This window comes from Rattus norvegicus, chromosome 19 (assembly GCF_021556685.1).
Source record: "Rattus norvegicus strain SHRSP/BbbUtx chromosome 19, alternate assembly SHRSP_T2T, whole genome shotgun sequence".
NCBI classification, from domain to species: domain Eukaryota; kingdom Metazoa; phylum Chordata; class Mammalia; order Rodentia; family Muridae; genus Rattus; species Rattus norvegicus.
The window spans coordinates 11,151,573-11,169,728 of NC_141552.1; the positions used below are offsets into that span (position 1 = coordinate 11,151,573).

The window sequence follows — 18,156 nt, forward strand, 5'->3', positions numbered from 1 at the left end:
TGAGATGCCCAGGGCACGGAAGGCAGGGCCAGGGGCAGAAGGGTCTCCATCTGCTCCCAAAAAGACATATTCAGGGTTCAGCACCCCTTTCCAGGTTATATCATGGGGAACCAGAAGGGGTACTGGGTCAGGCAGACAATGACTGACCCAGAGCAAGGCCATTCTCTTTCTGGCATGATAGCGACCCTCTCCATCCCAGGATGCTACTGTTCAATTGCTCTGCTCATTCTTCCCTGGACACAGCGAGCCTCCAGTGGACATAGTGAGCCTTCCCTGGACACAGCGAGCCTTCCCTGGACACAGTGAGCCTCCAGTGGGCACAGCAAGCCTCCAGTGGACACAGTGAGCCTCCAATGGGCACAGTGAGCCTCCAGTGGACACAGTGAGCCTCCAATGGGCACAGCGAGCCTCCAGTGGACACAGTGAGCCTCCAATGGGCACAGCGAGCCTCCAGTGGACACAGTGAGCCTCCAATGGGCACAGTGAGCCTTCCCTGGACACAGTGAGCCTCCAATGGACACAGTGAGCCTTCCCTGGACACAGAGAGTCTCCAATGGACACAGTGAGCCTCCAATGGACACAATGAGCCTCCAATGGACACAGTGAGCCTCCAATGGACACAATGAGCCTCCAATGGACACAGTGAGCCTTCCCTGGACACAGTGAGCCTCCAGTGGACACAGTGAGCCTCCAATGGACACAGCGAGCCTCCAATGGACACAGTGAACCTCCAATGGACACAGTGAGCCTTCCCTGGACACAGTGAGCCTTCCCTGGACACAGTGAGCCTTCCCTGGACACAGTGAGCCTCCAATGGACACAGAGAGCCTCCAATGGACACAGAGAGCCTCCAATGGACACAATGAGCCTCCAATGGACACAGTGAGCCTCCAATGGACACAGTGAGCCTCCAATGGACACAGTGAACCTCCAGTGGACACAGTGAGCCTCCAATGGACACAGTGAGCCTTCCCTGGACACAGTGAGCCTCCAATGGACACAGTGAGCCTCCAATGGACACAGAGAGCCTCCAATGGGCACAGTGAGCCTTCCCTGGACACAGTGAGCCTCCAATGGACACAGTGAGCCTCCAATGGACACAGTGAGCCTCCAATGGACACAGAGAGCCTCCAATGGACACAGTGAGCCTTCCCTGGACACAGTGAGCCTCCAATGGACACAGTGAGCCTTCCCTGGACACAGTGAGCCTCCAATGGACACAGAGAGCCTCCAGTGGACACAGTGAGCCTCCAATGGACACAGTGAGCCTCCAATGGACACAGTGAGCCTTCCCTGGACACAGAGAGTCTCCAATGGACACAGTGAGCCTCCAATGGACACAATGAGCCTCCAATGGACACAGTGAGCCTCCAATGGACACAATGAGCCTCCAATGGACACAGTGAGCCTTCCCTGGACACAGTGAGCCTCCAGTGGACACAGTGAGCCTCCAATGGACACAGTGAGCCTCCAATGGACACAGAGAGCCTCCAATGGGCACAGTGAGCCTTCCCTGGACACAGTGAGCCTCCAATGGACACAGTGAGCCTCCAATGGACACAGTGAGCCTCCAATGGACACAGAGAGCCTCCAATGGACACAGAGAGCCTCCAATGGACACAATGAGCCTCCAATGGACACAGTGAGCCTCCAATGGACACAGTGAGCCTCCAATGGACACAGTGAACCTCCAGTGGACACAGTGAGCCTCCAATGGACACAGTGAGCCTTCCCTGGACACAGTGAGCCTCCAGTGGACACAGTGAGCCTCCAATGGACACAGAGAGCCTCCAATGGGCACAGTGAGCCTTCCCTGGACACAGTGAGCCTCCAATGGACACAGTGAGCCTCCAATGGACACAGTGAGCCTCCAATGGACACAGAGAGCCTCCAATGGACACAGTGAGCCTTCCCTGGACACAGTGAGCCTCCAATGGACACAGTGAGCCTTCCCTGGACACAGTGAGCCTCCAATGGACACAGAGAGCCTCCAGTGGACACAGTGAGCCTCCAATGGACACAGTGAGCCTCCAATGGACACAGTGAGCCTTCCCTGGACACAGAGAGTCTCCAATGGACACAGTGAGCCTCCAATGGACACAATGAGCCTCCAATGGACACAGTGAGCCTCCAATGGACACAATGAGCCTCCAATGGACACAGTGAGCCTTCCCTGGACACAGTGAGCCTCCAGTGGACACAGTGAGCCTCCAATGGACACAGCGAGCCTCCAATGGACACAGTGAACCTCCAATGGACACAGTGAGCCTTCCCTGGACACAGTGAGCCTTCCCTGGACACAGTGAGCCTTCCCTGGACACAGTGAGCCTCCAATGGACACAGAGAGCCTCCAATGGACACAGAGAGCCTCCAATGGACACAATGAGCCTCCAATGGACACAGTGAGCCTCCAGTGGACACAGTGAGCCTCCAATGGACACAGCGAGCCTCCAATGGACACAGTGAACCTCCAATGGACACAGTGAGCCTTCCCTGGACACAGTGAGCCTTCCCTGGACACAGTGAGCCTTCCCTGGACACAGTGAGCCTCCAATGGACACAGAGAGCCTCCAATGGACACAGAGAGCCTTCCCTGGACACAGTGAGCCTCCAATGGACACAGTGAGCCTTCCCTGGACACAGTGAGCCTCCAATGGACACAGAGAGCCTCCAGTGGACACAGTGAGCCTCCAATGGACACAGTGAGCCTTCCCTGGACACAGTGAGCCTCCAATGGACACAGTGAGCCTCCAATGGACACAGAGAGCCTCCAATGGACACAGTGAACCTTCAGTGGACACAGTGAGCCTCCAATGGACACAGTGAGCCTTCCCTGGACACAGTGAGCCTCCAATGGACACAGTGAGCCTTCCCTGGACACAGTGAGCCTCCAATGGACACAGAGAGCCTCCAGTGGACACAGTGAGCCTCCAATGGACACAGTGAGCCTTCCCTGGACACAGTGAGCCTCCAATGGACACAGTGAGCATCCCCTGGACACAGTGAGCCTCCAATGGACACAGAGAGCCTCCAATGGACACAGTGAGCCTCCAATGGACACAGTGAGCCTCCAATGGACACAGTGAACCTCCAGTGGACACAGTGAACCTCCAGTGGACACAGAGAGCCTCTAAAGCAAGCCATGCTTACTCCTGCTTTCAGCCTGTAGTGGCTGAGCCAGGAACAAAGCCACTGCCCTCCATGCCTAGGACTCTCTGTTCTTCTTCCTCTGGACTCTTGGGTACCACTGACACTGATTCCCGGCTTTGATAGCCTCTACACATGCTGTTCCACTTCCCCAAACACTCTTCCCCATTCCTTCTCACGCCTCTCACTTCACGGTCGCTAGCTCCTCCTCCTTCTTATCAGATACTTTGTTCTCTGCAGAGATCAGGGAAGGCACCATTCAGTTCCTTAAAACCATGGTGTGTGCTTCTGCTTAGCAGCTGGGCTTGGGGACAGAGGCCTGTTTGCTCTTGGTTCTCCACAGTGTGCATATAGTCCTGCTGGCACATAGCAGGGCATAGCAAACTCATGAATGAATGAATGAATGAATGAATGAATAGGAAATAACACTCCTGGAAATAAAACAGCTGTTGTTTCAGGAGTGTTTGCTTTGGACCAGGCCCTATCAGGGCTAGGATGCCCGACAGGGTGACTAACCCACTGTTCCCCATGTGGTGGTCATGCAGCCTTGCTTGTCACCCTTCTCCTTTCTGAGTCTCCTTCCCTCCCTGTGTCCATCTCTTTGGGCTTCTCTCCCAGGCCTTTCTGGGTCTGGTTTGGAAGAAGGACCCTGTGCTCCTCCTTGCAAGGTGGAGAAGAGGCACACGCCTAGGCTATTTCCTGGCTCTCCCTCTTTAACCGTGGTAGGTCAGTGGCTCTTGGATACTGTCCTTCTGTCTCTGGTTCTGAGCAACTGTGACACTCGGGGTTTTGGACCTGGCTCATCATGGAATATGGGGGTGGCGAGGTGGGGGCACCAGGGTAACAATAGGCCTTTCTGGAGCTCTTAGGGGGAGCTGGTATTGTGTGTAGCCATTGACGTGTTAACTCATTTTAGCCAGGGCCATCCTGTGCTAGGTGCCATTATTCCTTCTGCTTCTGGAACGAGAAGCTCAGCTATGTGGTAAGCTTTCAGTACCAAGGGAGCAAGTGGCAGGCAGGGCCAGGACTCCCAGCCATGTTACCTGGTTTGGAAGTCTGGCTCTAGCCCTGCTGGATGACCTTACCACTCCCAGGAGCTCTAAAATAAAGCTCATCTTGGTGGCACCAGCTGGCTCAGACAGGTTGGGAAAGACCCCAGTCCCTTGCTAACTGCCCATCTCCCCCCTTTATTTCCACCCTTCTCACTGCCCCTTCATTAGCCCCCGTGGGACGGAAGGTGTGGCCAGCGGAATGGGAGGTGGGCTGACTGTCCATGTACTCTGTCACTTGGGCCCCTGGCCGTCCACCATGGGAACAGGAGTCTAGTGTAAGTTATCATGTACAGACTAGAATCTTGGCTGGCCTTCCATCACCGCGTGGATCCCTCTCCACACAGAGGTACAGCTATCAGGGCCAAAGTCAAGAGAAGACTCAAGGTGGCTTATTATGGCTTCCTCAGCATCCACTTCTGCTTTGTCTCTTATTGTCTTGGTTTTCCTATGAGAAATTCACTCATCCTAGGAACCCCCCAGCCAATCAGAATCCTATCCCTTGGTCACAGTGGTTGATTCATCACTGGGGCTCATTACTAATTGGCCAATGAGATGGTAGAGACCCAGGTCTTGTGGAGAACTCAGGGGAGAGATGGCACTTGTGTCCTGGCTTAGGACAACTGCTGCAGCCGGCTTCCTGACTGGTGGGGAACACTGTCGAGGGCTGGTGACCTACAGTCAGAGAGGATCCAGGGGAATCAAGGGTCCCTGCAGCACCACTCCTGGACCTAATCACTGGCCAGCTAACTGTCGTTCTTGTTTTATTCTTGTGGTTCTGAGAACCAAACCCAGGGCTTTGTGGCTGTGAGGGAAGCTATCTACCACGGTGCTGCATCCCAGCTCTCCAGAGGACTGCTTTTTATTTTAATAGCCCAGTTTGATTGCACTGTCAATCATGTGCAAACAGAGCATCCTAACTCACCACGAGAGGTTTCCGGGAGTAGATGCAGACCGTGGCTGGCTCCCAGCAGACAAAGCAGAGGGGGAGATGTTGAGGAACCAGGGGTAGGAGAACACAAACAGCTGTGGGTGTGAGTTGTGGGAGGTGAGGTGCACACTGCTTCTCCCTTCAAGGATGGATGCTGTTGCCTTGGATCTATGCTTTCCTGGACGGCATAACTGGGAGGAGGCGAAATACTTAGGAAGCATGGCCTTATGGGTAGCCCTTGCATTACTGGAGACAGCCTAGCCCCTTCTTTGTCCTCCATAAAGAGTTATTATCTTATGCGTCTCGGTGTTTTGCCTGCATGTATGTATATTTGTATACTACGTTTCCTGTTTCTTGCAGGCCAGAAGGGGGCATTGGCTTCCCTGGGACTGGAGTTACAGAAGATTGTGAGTCAACATGTAGGCATTAGGAACTGGACCCAAATCTCCTGAAAGAGCAGCAAATGCTCTTAACCACTGAGCCATCTCCCCAGCCCCGAGTCCCCTTTTAAGCTAGGGTCTCACAGCTGTCTTGGAACTCAAAGAGATCGCCTTGCCTCCTGGGTGTTGGAGTTAGAAGCGTGCCACCACACCCAGACTTTTGGTTCCTCTTGTTTCCCAACTCAGGATATAAATTTCCTTTTTGTATTTCTCACCTTTACCGTTTCTCACATGCACCGGCAGACTAAAGCTCTGTGACTATCTGATCTTGGTTTGGACGCTCTAAATCTATGAGCCAAAATAAACTCTTTTTCTTGAAAATTAATTTCATCAGGTATTTCACTGGAGTGACAGAAAGCTACGTATACAATCCTACCTTGTGCGAAACATTGCAAAGCCCTTACATATACTTAATGGGGTTTCCGCACTAGGTTAGGTGGGACAGATACCCCTGGGGCTATCTATCGTCAGGAACCTCTGATTATGGCCTCATCCACATGATTCTGCAACCTCGAGGAAACGCAGTGCATTTCATTCCCTGGGATTCATCAACAATTCAAAATGTGCCCTATGGCTCCTTAACAGGCTCCTGTGTGTCCAGGAAGGACCAGCCCATTTACAAAGGAGCATGGACCAATAGGGGCAAAGACCAAATAAAGCTTGAGCTATAGCCCCAGACAGACTTCTTGGGGAGAACTGTTACAATGTTCACCACACGCTCCAGCCTGTGACCCACTCTAAGATCATGTGGCCAGTCTGACCACTGTTAGTCAATTATTGGTAAATCCTATGCTTACTCTGTAGGGAACATAACCTTATTCCATTCCATTTGGGGTGGGGTCTCAAGAATTTGCAGTAAAAATACATCAAATGTTACGACCTCATTTTTCAAGTTCATAATTTCATAATATCCCAGGAACTTCTAAATATGGCCTTGGCTGGGCAGGATCTCTCTGCAGGTCACAACATCTTCTAAGGCAGTGGGATCTTTTGGAAGCTTGCCAACTTAAAGTCAATTCTGAGCCCAAAGGAGGTACCCTGGGTACTCCCTTGCAAAGACAAGGTCCTCCTGTGGCAATGTTAGGGGGAATGGGATCTCTCAGACACTGGAGGGGCACTCAGCTGGCCTGATGATTGGAATTTTGATTCTCATTCTTGTAAACTACTTCTCATAAACCATCAGATGAGACTAAATGGGGCTGGGTGGAGTAGAGGGGTGTGAAAATGAGGCAGGGAGAGAGCAGGAGGAGGGGGGCAGGCAGGCATTATGGCTTGTGGTTGGTTCTTATTTACTGTTGGTCAAAGCTTCACTTTTTCTTCTTGTTAAAAAATATGCCTGCCTACAGTCACCTAGAGATTTACAGTGGCCCAGCCTTGACCAGTCATCCCCTCTGCATGCCATGGCACAGAAGCCAGGCATGGCAAGCTAAGAGACTGGACACTGGCTGGGGGCTTGGCAGTAACCAGGGAACCCAGTGTGTTGGAGAAGGGTGAGACGAGGGTACCAGGCCTGTGCTGTGGGCAGTTTGGGCACCAGGATTTACCTGCCACACAGATGTTTCTTTGCCTATGATGCCTCGTGGGACAACATTCTAGCTTCTGAGGTGATGTGGGAAAGCAAAGGCAGGAAACGAAGAGACCTGGACTCACCTCTGTCAGCAGCCTGATGATCCACTATCTTTCCTGACCTTTGGGTGCCGTTTCCCTGCTGTCTTAGCACATCTAGGTCTTGTTTTTATTTAATCCCTGGTTTGCCTGGGCACCTGCTGGCTGCTACCTTTCCTCCTTTGTGTGAAATCTAGGAGCAATTTACTCAAGAGAAGGGGCTGCCATTGCAGCTGAGGTCTCTTGCATTTCGGCAACAAGGGCAAGTCTTCCCTCTGCTGCCTGCTCAGCGACTTGGAGAGCAGGTCCACCCCAGCCTGCTACTTGGGCAAAGGCTCATGGCAGGAAGGAAGAGGACGTCTGTGTTAACTGTATTTTTATTTTTGCCCCCAGGAGTTTAGTTTAAATCTTCAGAATGTTGTACGACCACTCAGCTTGGACTCCTACAGGAATGTCTTTTGCCTCTGATCCTGTCCCTCAATCCTCAAGTACACAGACAGACTCCAGGGTCAAAGTGCCTTCCCGTCAAGTGTTCTCAACACCTGGCTTGTGGGACAGGGAATTCGGCAACATTTTATCAAGTTCAGAAAACTACAGGTCAGACACAAGACTTTTCTTTTTAGCCCCAGGTCTTATATTTGTTGCTGGGAAGGATCATCCACTGGGCACTTTCTCACCACTGTTTTCTCACTAACTGGCATAAGACGTAGACTTATCCCCACCCGCTCCCTGCTTCTTCCCATGTCTCTCTCTGTGATAGACGGCCAACACGGGCCAGGGCAGAAGCTGAAACACCAACATCTGTGATAGACGGCCAACACTGGTCAGGGCAATGGAAACACCAACATCTGTGATAGACTAGACGGCCAACACTGACCAGGGCAATGGAAACACCAACAGAAAAGGTACACCTCCCATCTATGCCACTGCTTGGTCATGTTGTCCTCTTCCTGGACTGGCTGTCCCCACTACAGCCTAATCTACATTGGAAATCATGACCCTAACATCCCCTAATTTTCTGGAGCACCTACTACGTGCTGATCTGAGATCAGCAGTAGGCTTAAGCAGATCTTATACACACTGAGTCCCCTAATCTACAGACAATCCCACGACTCGGTGTCTACAGTCTTCATTACCATCGCCCAGTGTGTTACTGAGAGACAGGAGGCTTCTTTCTGCTTTCTCCCCGCAGGAAGTAGAGTTGGGATTTGGTTAGGGTAGCATTCCAGAGACCCTGCCCCACCATGCTTCCCATGACCGCACCATGTACTGCCGTGTCTGTCTCTGTTCTAACCCACCACTGCATGAATGCCCAGTTAGAAGAACAAACGGAGAAACCCATAAAGCCACTCCAGCCTTCACTTGGCCGGTGAGGGAACCAAGAAGGCATGAAAAGCAGCCTTCGCTGTTGACTTCCTGGACCCACGGTCTGGCTGTGGAGCTATGGAAAGCAGAGGGTTGGAGGTAGCTGTGAGTACAGCCGAGAGAGACAAGAGGCCAGAAGGCACTGCTATTCCTTACAGTGGTTTTTCCCTATAGGGGAGATTGGGAGCCGGCCCTAAGCAGTGGATGCCTCCCTCAAAAGAGGAGCTCAGGGCCTGACCCGGCCATATAATGTGTGGAGCAGGCTGATCCGGCTGCACGAGTCCTGGGCATGAGCAGGGCAGGATCTCACCTGCAAACAAGATCGGGCTCCTATCTTTGTATCCATCCCTGATGACTCACGCACTGTTCTCCGAGTACATACTAAGTATTTGTGAATGAGGGAAAATGAGGTCTTAAGTGGGCTGAGAAGCTGGAAGGAACTGCACGCGTGTGCAGGACCCCTCTGGTCTGGTCACGGCTGCCACATGTTTTATTAAGCAAGTCTCTTCTGTTTGGGACGGATGGCATATTTAGTCACATGTGTAAAAGGGAGTCCCAGGAGGCGATAGTCTTGGGTGGAAGAGTTTCAAACTGTTAATCTGAGCAGGACAGGCTGTGGTCTGGGCTGGCAGTGCCTCAGGGTCTGGTCTGTGCAGGTATCCCTGCTTCCTCTTGGCCCTCAGTTTGGGGTGAGTACGGGGTCTTTATCTGTTTCTTCTCACAGCCTCTCCTCAGATCTGACAACTCGTGCGTGATCTTGGCTGCAGGGAACTCTGCAGAGCCAGCAGACAGCATCTGTAGTTTTATCTGCTGCAGGATTTGTGCAGAGCACGGAGGAATGGGCTCTGCCGTCTCCAGGTTAAAGAAGTGCAGTCTGAGTTCTACTGAACGACTTAAAACCTCAACACTTTTCTCACCCAGAGGGGATCCAACGACGGGCTGGACATAGGCCTGAACTCTGAGTCTGCCTCCCGCAAGAGCCGCCATTGCTCTGGAGTAGGGGTGAGGCACTGGTGAGGCAAACATGTCCTGACAGCGATTCCAGCCACCACTGAGCCTCAGTCCTGATTAGGTCACTGACCTCGAGTAGCAAATCCCAAGTCGGGCGCCTCCATTTGTGACCAAGAGAACCTGAGACATGGCCTTACCTAGTCCTCACTAGACTTTCGTGAGGATAGTTCCTCACTATTTTTTAATCAATAAAATTAATAATTTTAAACAAATAACGAAAAGAATAGCTGCGCTGAAGCTTTTCTGAGCTTGGCAGGCGCTATCTATGCACAGATGTAGGGTCTCCTCCACTCCTGTGGCGGTCAGTGGAGCTGGCTTACGGTTGCACAGATCAAACTGTGGGAGTTGGAGGGGTCAAGAAGCCTTTCCAGGCCAGGCTGGTGCTACAGCTGACATCTGAATCCAAAACCCATTATTTCTAGGGTCAGGCATTAAGTTAGATGTGTATTCTGTTCTTGGGTAATACAATTATGGAAAACCAACACATGTGCAGATATTGTTTAAAGAAGAAAATGACATCATGTCCACTCATTCATGACATTTCTTTGTTCCCGAACCGGTAGAGGGGGCAGGACCTCTCCCCCATCACCAGAGTCACAGACAATGCCCCACCACAAAAGTCAGATGAACAAGAAAACAGAATGGATTCAACCAAATAAGTGGCAGAGGAGTGTTCAGAAGCGAAGGCTAAGACGTGTGGTGTGGGAGGTGTATCTCTTTACGTCTGGGCACAATGCACAGCTGTGTAGAAACTGGACTGGACAAAGGGCGTGGTCTGGCGTACGAGTGACTGAGGGGCAAACTTGGCACTGCGTGTTTGGGTTCTTTTACCACTGAAGCGAAGGTTACAGGGCCTATCAGACTACACTATCAGACATGGTACTTTAGAGACTTTAATTGTAAGGATCCCTCACACAGCAAGAGAAGCTTATGGCCAGCCTTGGGGAAGAGGTTCTGGCCTCTCTGACTAGTAGAGAGCTAGAGAGGCGGACAGAGACCTCACCCTGGAGGCTCTTGCTTTGTCTTTTCTTTCAGCTTCTGTTGTCTGCATTTGTACTCCTTTCTATTGCCCGTACACAAAACACATGCTTTATATCTGTTTACATGTGTGTGCATGCATGGGGCAAAATTTACTAACGTGAGATCAGTCAGTCAAAATGAGCCTTCAAACTCCATCACTGTCCCGTCTCCCTGTCCTTTCTTCCACAGCTGGCTCAGGGCAGAGCAGGGCTGAGCTGGAGAAAAGAGAGCTGGGAAATCTCAACTGGAAAGTTGAAGACAATTTGTACCAGAGAGATGGGTGGAGGGGGGAGGTAGGGGAAAAGGAATAGGGGGAGGTGGGGGAACACTGAGAACGTGAAGATATGGAGCAAGGGAGATAGATGGTAGAGAGGGAGGCCTTACGACCAGACAGAGGGTAGAAGGAAGCCGAGGGAGGGAATCCAAACAGAGAAAGGCAAAGGCAGCCTGAGGATGGGGTAGAGAAGATGGCCACTGGTGCTGGGGACGTGGAGTGAATTCAAGGAAATGGGTTAGACAGACATCAGGAAGACAAGAAAGAAAGCAGGAGAAAGGCAGTGGGTGTTGTCTTTTTGGTTCCCCTTCCAAATTCTTTTACGGATTAAAAAAAAAAAATGGATAGGACTTTGCTGCGTTGCCCTGGGTAGTCTCAGATTATTGTGTGCCTGCTTCAGTTTCCCAAGTGCTAGGATTGTGTACCAGTCCTGGCTTAGGAGCTCTTTCGCCTGGCTGCCCTGAGCCTGTGTGTTTACGTGAGCCTTTGCTGTGGACTGTAGTCTTGTTAGGTAAGCATGCCTCTCTGTACACATCCATGTTTTATACAGAAGGACCCTGGGCACATCACTCTGATGCTTTCTGCCTCTCTCTCTCTCTCTCTCTCTCTCTCTCTCTCTCTCTCTCTCTCTCTCTCTCTCCCCCTCCTCCCTTCCCACTAATAAAATGATAGCAGTAGCAATCACTGCTAGGTGGTTGTTAGGCTAACATTAAACAGTATTCCTTGAATAACAAGGCACATCATTTAACACAGATCCCAGAAGATAAAATGCAGAAGCCTCTGCTATCCTGGAGCCAACAATTCCCGGAGCTCCTGTGCTTTGAGTCCGCCCCTGTCCTTGCTGATCACTGTGTGGAAGCTCTTGGTTCTGAAAGCAGACTACCCAGCAGCCTTTTCTCTCTGCCTCCGGCTGAGTCGCTGCTCCATGTGGGTCACCCGAGTGCTTGGTTCTCAGTCTTTATTTTCACCCAGTGTCAAGGCCACCCAGGCCACCCAGGCCACCCAGGCCATCCGTTCCCCTTGTCACTACACCTCGTGCACCTTTCATTTTAGACTGCTCACCTGACCCCAGGTCTCATGCGGATTCTGTTGCCACAGCTTTCAGACACAATTCCCTCTTTGGCAGCTCCTTGATGATGTCACCCTATGCCTGCCATCCTCGTGTCTGCCATCCCACTACACCCCTCTTTCTAGCACAGTCTATCAATGTTTGCTTCCTACCAGCAGGATGAAACCATACTCACTGGCTAGCGTCCAGAGCTCACCAAATCTGGCTTACCTGTACTTCCAACTCTCTCACCCTTGCCTACCCTACGCTCTAACCACCTTCCTCCCTCTGCCAGCCAAATCTCCGTTGGTCATTATTAGCTACTTCCTGAACTCAGGGCTCATTGGCTGCTTCATCCTCACCTCCCTCCACGGTCACCTTTCAAACCATACCTAGGTATCAGGCACTGTAGTCTTTCCCAAGAAGCCTCCTTTGACTATCTCAAGAAAATGGGGTCACCTAGACAGGGAAAAATGAGGCAGACTTCAAAGTAGCCAGAGGTTAAGGTATAGCTGTACTATAGCAGGACATCATATTACCCTCAAGGTGAAGAAACAAGACCACTCCAGACCGCTGGGGTAACATGGCAGATCAAGAGGACTTAGTGGTCTTTGCCTCATTTTATTGGCATCTCCATAATATCAGCCTGGTAAGCTTGCCTGTTTGTACTATGCAGGTGACACCATGTCACATATAGAGGACATATAAGGACAGAAAACAGGAGAAACCTGACTGGAAAAAATCCCATCCTATCCTCTGCCCCTGCCCCATGCCATTCAACTCAGGAATAATCTTCCCCTCCATTATTCATCGTAAGACGCCAGCGCGATCTCTCGAGAATCCTGATTCACACCTGGAGTACGTGCCTCTGCCCTGTAGTGAAGTGTTCTCCCTGCTGCTCACTGGGTTCGCCCGTCTCTGAATTCTTGCTCTGCCAGTGCTGGGAGTCTGGGTCTCAGTCAGGCCCCTCTACTTTTGCAGCCTACCCAGCTTTGACCACATGTAACAGAAGTCACGCTCAAGAGCTTGCTCATCCCGTCTCCCCCAAGAAGACGGCCAGCTCCTCAAAGCCTTTGAACCGATTCAACGCTTCCCTAAGGCTACACACCGGCACTGTACACACTGGGATGTGTCATATGACCATTTTGGGATAAGATTCCAGGCACTCCCCTTCTCTTAGAATGGGGAGAGGAAGAATACAATTCCATTCAAGACTTTTTTGCTGACCTACTATGCTCTGGGCACAGTAAACATGGGCTCAGCACAGTCCTGGCAGGCAGCAGTGCTCTGGCTATTTTCGTGCCCGCCGTTCCATGGCCACGAGGATGAAGAGGATATTGCGCTCCTCACCAGTCGCTGCACCACTGTGATGGTTTGTATGTGCTCAGCCCAGGGAGTGGCACTATTAGAAGGTGTGGCCCTGTTGGAGTAAGTGTGTGTCACTGGGCGTGGGCTTTAAGACCCTTAGCTGCCTGGGAGCCAGTGTTCTGCCAGCAGCCTTCAGAGGAAGATGTAGAACTCTCAGCTCCTCCTGCACCATGTCTGCCTGGATGCTGCCATGTTCCCACCTTGATGATAATGGACTGAATCTCAGAACCTGTAAGCCAGCCCCAACTAAATGTTGTCCTTAGAAGAGTTGCCTTGGTCATGGTGTCTGTTCACAGCAGTAAAACCCTAAGCCAACCACTTACTCACACTGCCCTCAGGTACTTTCTACTCATCAGCTTTCTCTGAACACGGTTCCCTTTGTGCACGCTCCTGCACAGAGAGTGCTGACATAAGCGAGCCTGAGAGGCAGTTACCTTTACTCCCCCTTTCACTTCCACATACCTTGGTCTCCCACTGGAGAAGAACCTGCGATAAATACACTGCCAGCTTCCTGTCCTGCCTCTGGGGAGCAGCAGATGGATGGGCTCTGCCAGGACCCTGCTGCCCACCCTAGGCTGGTATAGACACTGTGTCAGCCACCCATTACCCCAGGCCCTGGAGGTACCATCCTGAGCTGAGGTGACTGCCCCGTGGAATGAGGATTTGTGCATAACATATCAAGTTTTACATGCAAAGCTATCTGACACAGATAATATGTCAGACTTTGAGAAGGCCAGGATAGCTTTTGTCTGTGAGGCGGGGAAATGTGTATCAGTCAAGTCACCGGAGACTAAGCTCCCTACTCAGAGACTGGATGCAGGCCAGCTGCTCTGAGGCCTCCAGCTGCTCCCTGGGTGGGGGTGGGAAGCAAAGTCCAGCTTTAGGAGAGAGTTCTCAGGTTGTTCTTACACCTTCTTCACACCATCCTCATTTCACATTCAGGAGGCTTTTCCCGCAGTAGCTGTTTGTAGTTTAGCCTTGTGGTGGATGCAAACAGTTGCAAATAAAAGGCTTGTATATGCTTTTCAGAGAACAGTGCTTGGTCGGAAGGCCCGCTCTCTGCAGGAAGGAGGGCCTCACACCTCCCAGGAGAGGCAGAAAGCACACCATTGGTGTGGAGAGTGAGTGGCAATTCCAACAGATGCTTCCTTCCTACAAGGTGAGGCAGCTCTCCTCAGCAGTGAAGATGGCACCTAGCAAAGTGGGTTTTGTTCAAGAAATATTTTTCTGATCAAGCCAATTGTCCGGGGTCAGACATTTCCTCAGAGTTGTGCTGACTCAAAGCATCTCTCTCTTCTCATCTACAGAACAGACTAGGAATGGTTTGGCTTCTGCTTATCCTGGTGAGACTGACCTATCACAAAAGTCCCTGCATTTGCCAGGGATTGGTAAAATGGCTTGGGCTGGTGGCCACTGCCTTCTCTCCCACATGGAGCACAACCTCCCCTAGTCATGATCAGGAGGAGGGAGCAGAGTCACAAAGGCCTCTCTCGCTATGCCTACCTTCCTCTCCTTGTCACCATACTCCACGCCCAGAGTATCCATGGCCCGCACAATGGCTGCCAGAGACTGGATGGTGTTGCTGTAGACGACAGGCTTGTACTGCTTTACGTCTTCTCCAGAGAAGCCATCTTCATGGATGATCCTGGAGGGAGAACCATAAACAACATGCGATGAGCGCAGTGTCCTCACCTAATATGGACAGCACAGGGTTTGGGGGCCCAGCGCAAGCCCTGCCTTCGCAGAGGGAGGACTGGGAGAGCCGGGTCCTGTGGAAATGGATTACTGAGATGCTCTACGGGTGCTGTGAAATCTAAAAATCTAAAAACAAAGCAAAATGAAAACCCATTCACCTGAGTTACTGAGTACTTATAGTCTAGAACCTTCATATTCTATACACAGGGTTAGAAACGAGGAGCCGAGGACCCTTGAAAGTGCCTGCAACTGGAGCAGCAAACGCCAACTGCTCAGCCATGCTGGCTGCTGGTTACTTAGGAACAGTGCAGGGCCTGGACTCGTGTTCACACAGAGGGCATTCCTGAAGAACCCTGAAAACACTGAGCAAGCGAAAGATACAATCTCAGCCTCTCAACCAAACCCCACCCCTCCCCTGCTATGGATCAAACCCAAGATCCGATGGATGTACTTGCCAGGAGAGGACAGGTCTCCAAGGGGAGGGCAGCCATGCCTACAGCTCACTCACAGGGCTTTTAATGGAGGTAGGGTGATGCCTGGCTTAAAGGAACAACCGTCCTAGCCCGTGCACACGTGTAAGATACACACCATCAGAAAAGCCAGCAGAGGGCATTGCCGTACTCTTAGCTGGTGTTAGGTAGTCACCCTGTTCTGCTGGATCTTAATGGTCGACAGAGTCCACACAGGGGACATCAAGGGCAGAGGCAGTGTGAATGGCACATGCTCATTGCTGACAAGTATGCAGGAAAGAGGAAATCACATAGAGACTGCAAGAATGTTCTTAAAATGGAAGTAAAGGAGAAACGAGCACATTTTAAGGACAGCATCAGAGGCTCCTTGCGCTTTGATGGACTGTGTGAACTCTTTGGGGGCCATCTTTCCAGAACAGGAATCATTACCATGTGTAGCATACTCAGGCTTTAGCATGGGAGCCGAGCCCTCTATGTCATCAAAGCCCCGTCCATACCTTCCTCACCTCTTCTCTGTCTACAAGAACAGATATCGGACAGATATCTTGCAGACAGACAGCTTTGTGGGATTCACTTCATATACCACACAGTCTGCTTGATTAAAGCACGAAGCTCAATATTTGCTTTAGTAAATTTCAGAGATTCAGCGACCACAACTGCGTCCTAACTGTAGAGCATTTTATTCCCTTCCCCAGGCAACCCTGTGCCCATCACCAGTCACTCTGCAGATCTGACTTCAATCTACGTCATTTCTAAAAATTTGCATAATTTGGAGAGTCCACATACATAAGATTATGTGTGTGTGTGTGTGTGAGAGAGAGAGAGAGACAGAGAGAGTGAGAGAGAGACAGAGAGTCTCTCTCTGTGTGTGTGAAAGAGAGACAGAGAGAGACAGAGAGAGACACAAGTGTGTGTGTGTATGTGAGAGAGAGAGACAGAGAGAGTCTGTGTGTGTTTGTGTGTGTGTGTGTGTGTGTGAAAGAGAGACAGAGAGAGACACAAGAGTGTGTGTGTGTATGTGAGAGAGAGACAGAGTCAGTGTGTGTGTGTGTGTGTGAAAGAGAGACAGAGAGAGACACAAGAGTGTGTGTGTGTGTGTGAGATCTCTCTCTCTCTCTCTCAGTATGTGTGTGTGTGTGTGTGTGTGTGTGTGTGTTTGTGTGTGTGTGACTGGTTCTGTCATTTAACAAGTCTTTTCAACAGAAGTTAAGAGCACTGACTGCTCTTCCAGAGGTCCTGATTTCAATTCCCAGCAATCACATGGTAACTCACAGCCATCTGCAATGAGGTCTAGTGCTCTTTTCTGATCTGGTGCGTCTGAGGACAGCAATGGTGTACTCACATACACAAGATAAATAAAATCTTTTTTAAAAGTTTTTTTCAAGATATGCCCATGTTATAGCATGTCTCATTAACTCATTCTTTTTTAGTGCGGAACAATATTCCTTTGTATGGACCTGCTAGCATTGAGTTATTCAGTCACCAGTTGATTGACAGACAATAACTCCTGTGGCAAACTGAGAGTTAGTGCTGGCTGTGGGTCTCAGTCTGAGTTTCTTTCAGAAGCAGAGCACAATGACTCTGTGGACAGCTTGTGGGTTTGATTGGCACTAAGTCTGATGCTTTGTTTGTTTGTTTTGATTTTTTGGCTTGTTTTGAATTTTATAAAAGCTTCTTTTTAATTTACAGGATTTGTTTTTATGAGTGTTCGCCTGCATGCATGTAAGTGTGCCACATATGTGTCTTGTGGCCCCACAGGTCAAAAGACAGGATCGGACCCCTTGGAACTGGAGTCACAGGCATTGTGGATACTGAGAAGGGAACCTGGCTGACCACTGAGCCACCTTTCCAGATCCTGCAAAATCCTCTCGATGGAGCAACGGTCAAACAGCCCGCAAGTTTGTGACCCCAGAGAGTCCCCCAGGGAAACACCAGCATCCCAGTGGAGCTGGAGAAGTGGAGGGGACACGTGGACACTGGCTGTGCAGGTGGCTTGTGGACTACAGTCGCCAGCCACACAGCACAGGCTGGAGAAGCCAGGGACACCACAGGGCTCATGGACCACAGGGAGGGATTAACGTGAGGAGACTGCAGAGAGAAAGGGAGGGTTCTTGGCGTCTTTTCAGAGTCCCTGAGGGTCTTTGGCTGAACAGATGAGACTCCACAGCTCCATAGGAAGAGCACCAAGGAGAGAACGCCCTCCAGAGGCCTCGGAGGCTGCACGCTTACAGCACTTCTCCAAGCCAGGAGACGAACCGCTGAAAAGTCAGAGTACAGTCCCCGGGGACTGCTGGAGCCTGCAGCAGGGACACCAGAGGCCACAGCAACTAGGTTAAGATGGCTCTCATGGCTCCCTGAGGTCCTCCTGACACACTAGAAAGAAAGCCTAAGAAATCTAGCTGCCCATAACCAACTTAGCTACCCCCGGAAATAGCAGAATAAAGACAACAACCTTTAAATGGGGTGGCACTCAGTAGAGTGACGCCCAATACCACCTTCCAGGGGGAAAATCCTGGCTCTGCAGGCGAGCAGGGAGGTGCGGCTCACAACCAAGAGAAGCATCAATTAACAGAAATGGAGGTGGAAGAGATATGGATGACAGAATTAACACGGTATTGCAAAAATAAAATATTTTAAGACACCAAAGAAGATTGTGAGTACAATTCAGAGAGAAATAGAAGATACAGGAAATGGACAATAATGGAAGTAAAAGTTGTCCTAGGTAAAATCGAT

At 50.9% G+C, this 18,156-nt stretch overlaps 1 protein-coding gene across 5 annotated transcripts in view; it reads right to left on the minus strand.

Moving 5' to 3' along the window:
• The window catches only part of Gnao1 (G protein subunit alpha o1), a 158,855-nt gene that overhangs the window by 57,374 nt on the left and 83,325 nt on the right, over window positions 1-18,156 (minus strand). For all 5 annotated transcript variants that reach the window (NM_017327.3, NM_001414910.1, XM_087595088.1 and 2 more), the window contains 1 exon segment: window positions 14,762-14,903. In NM_017327.3, coding sequence (NP_059023.1) covers window positions 14,762-14,903 — 142 coding nt within the window.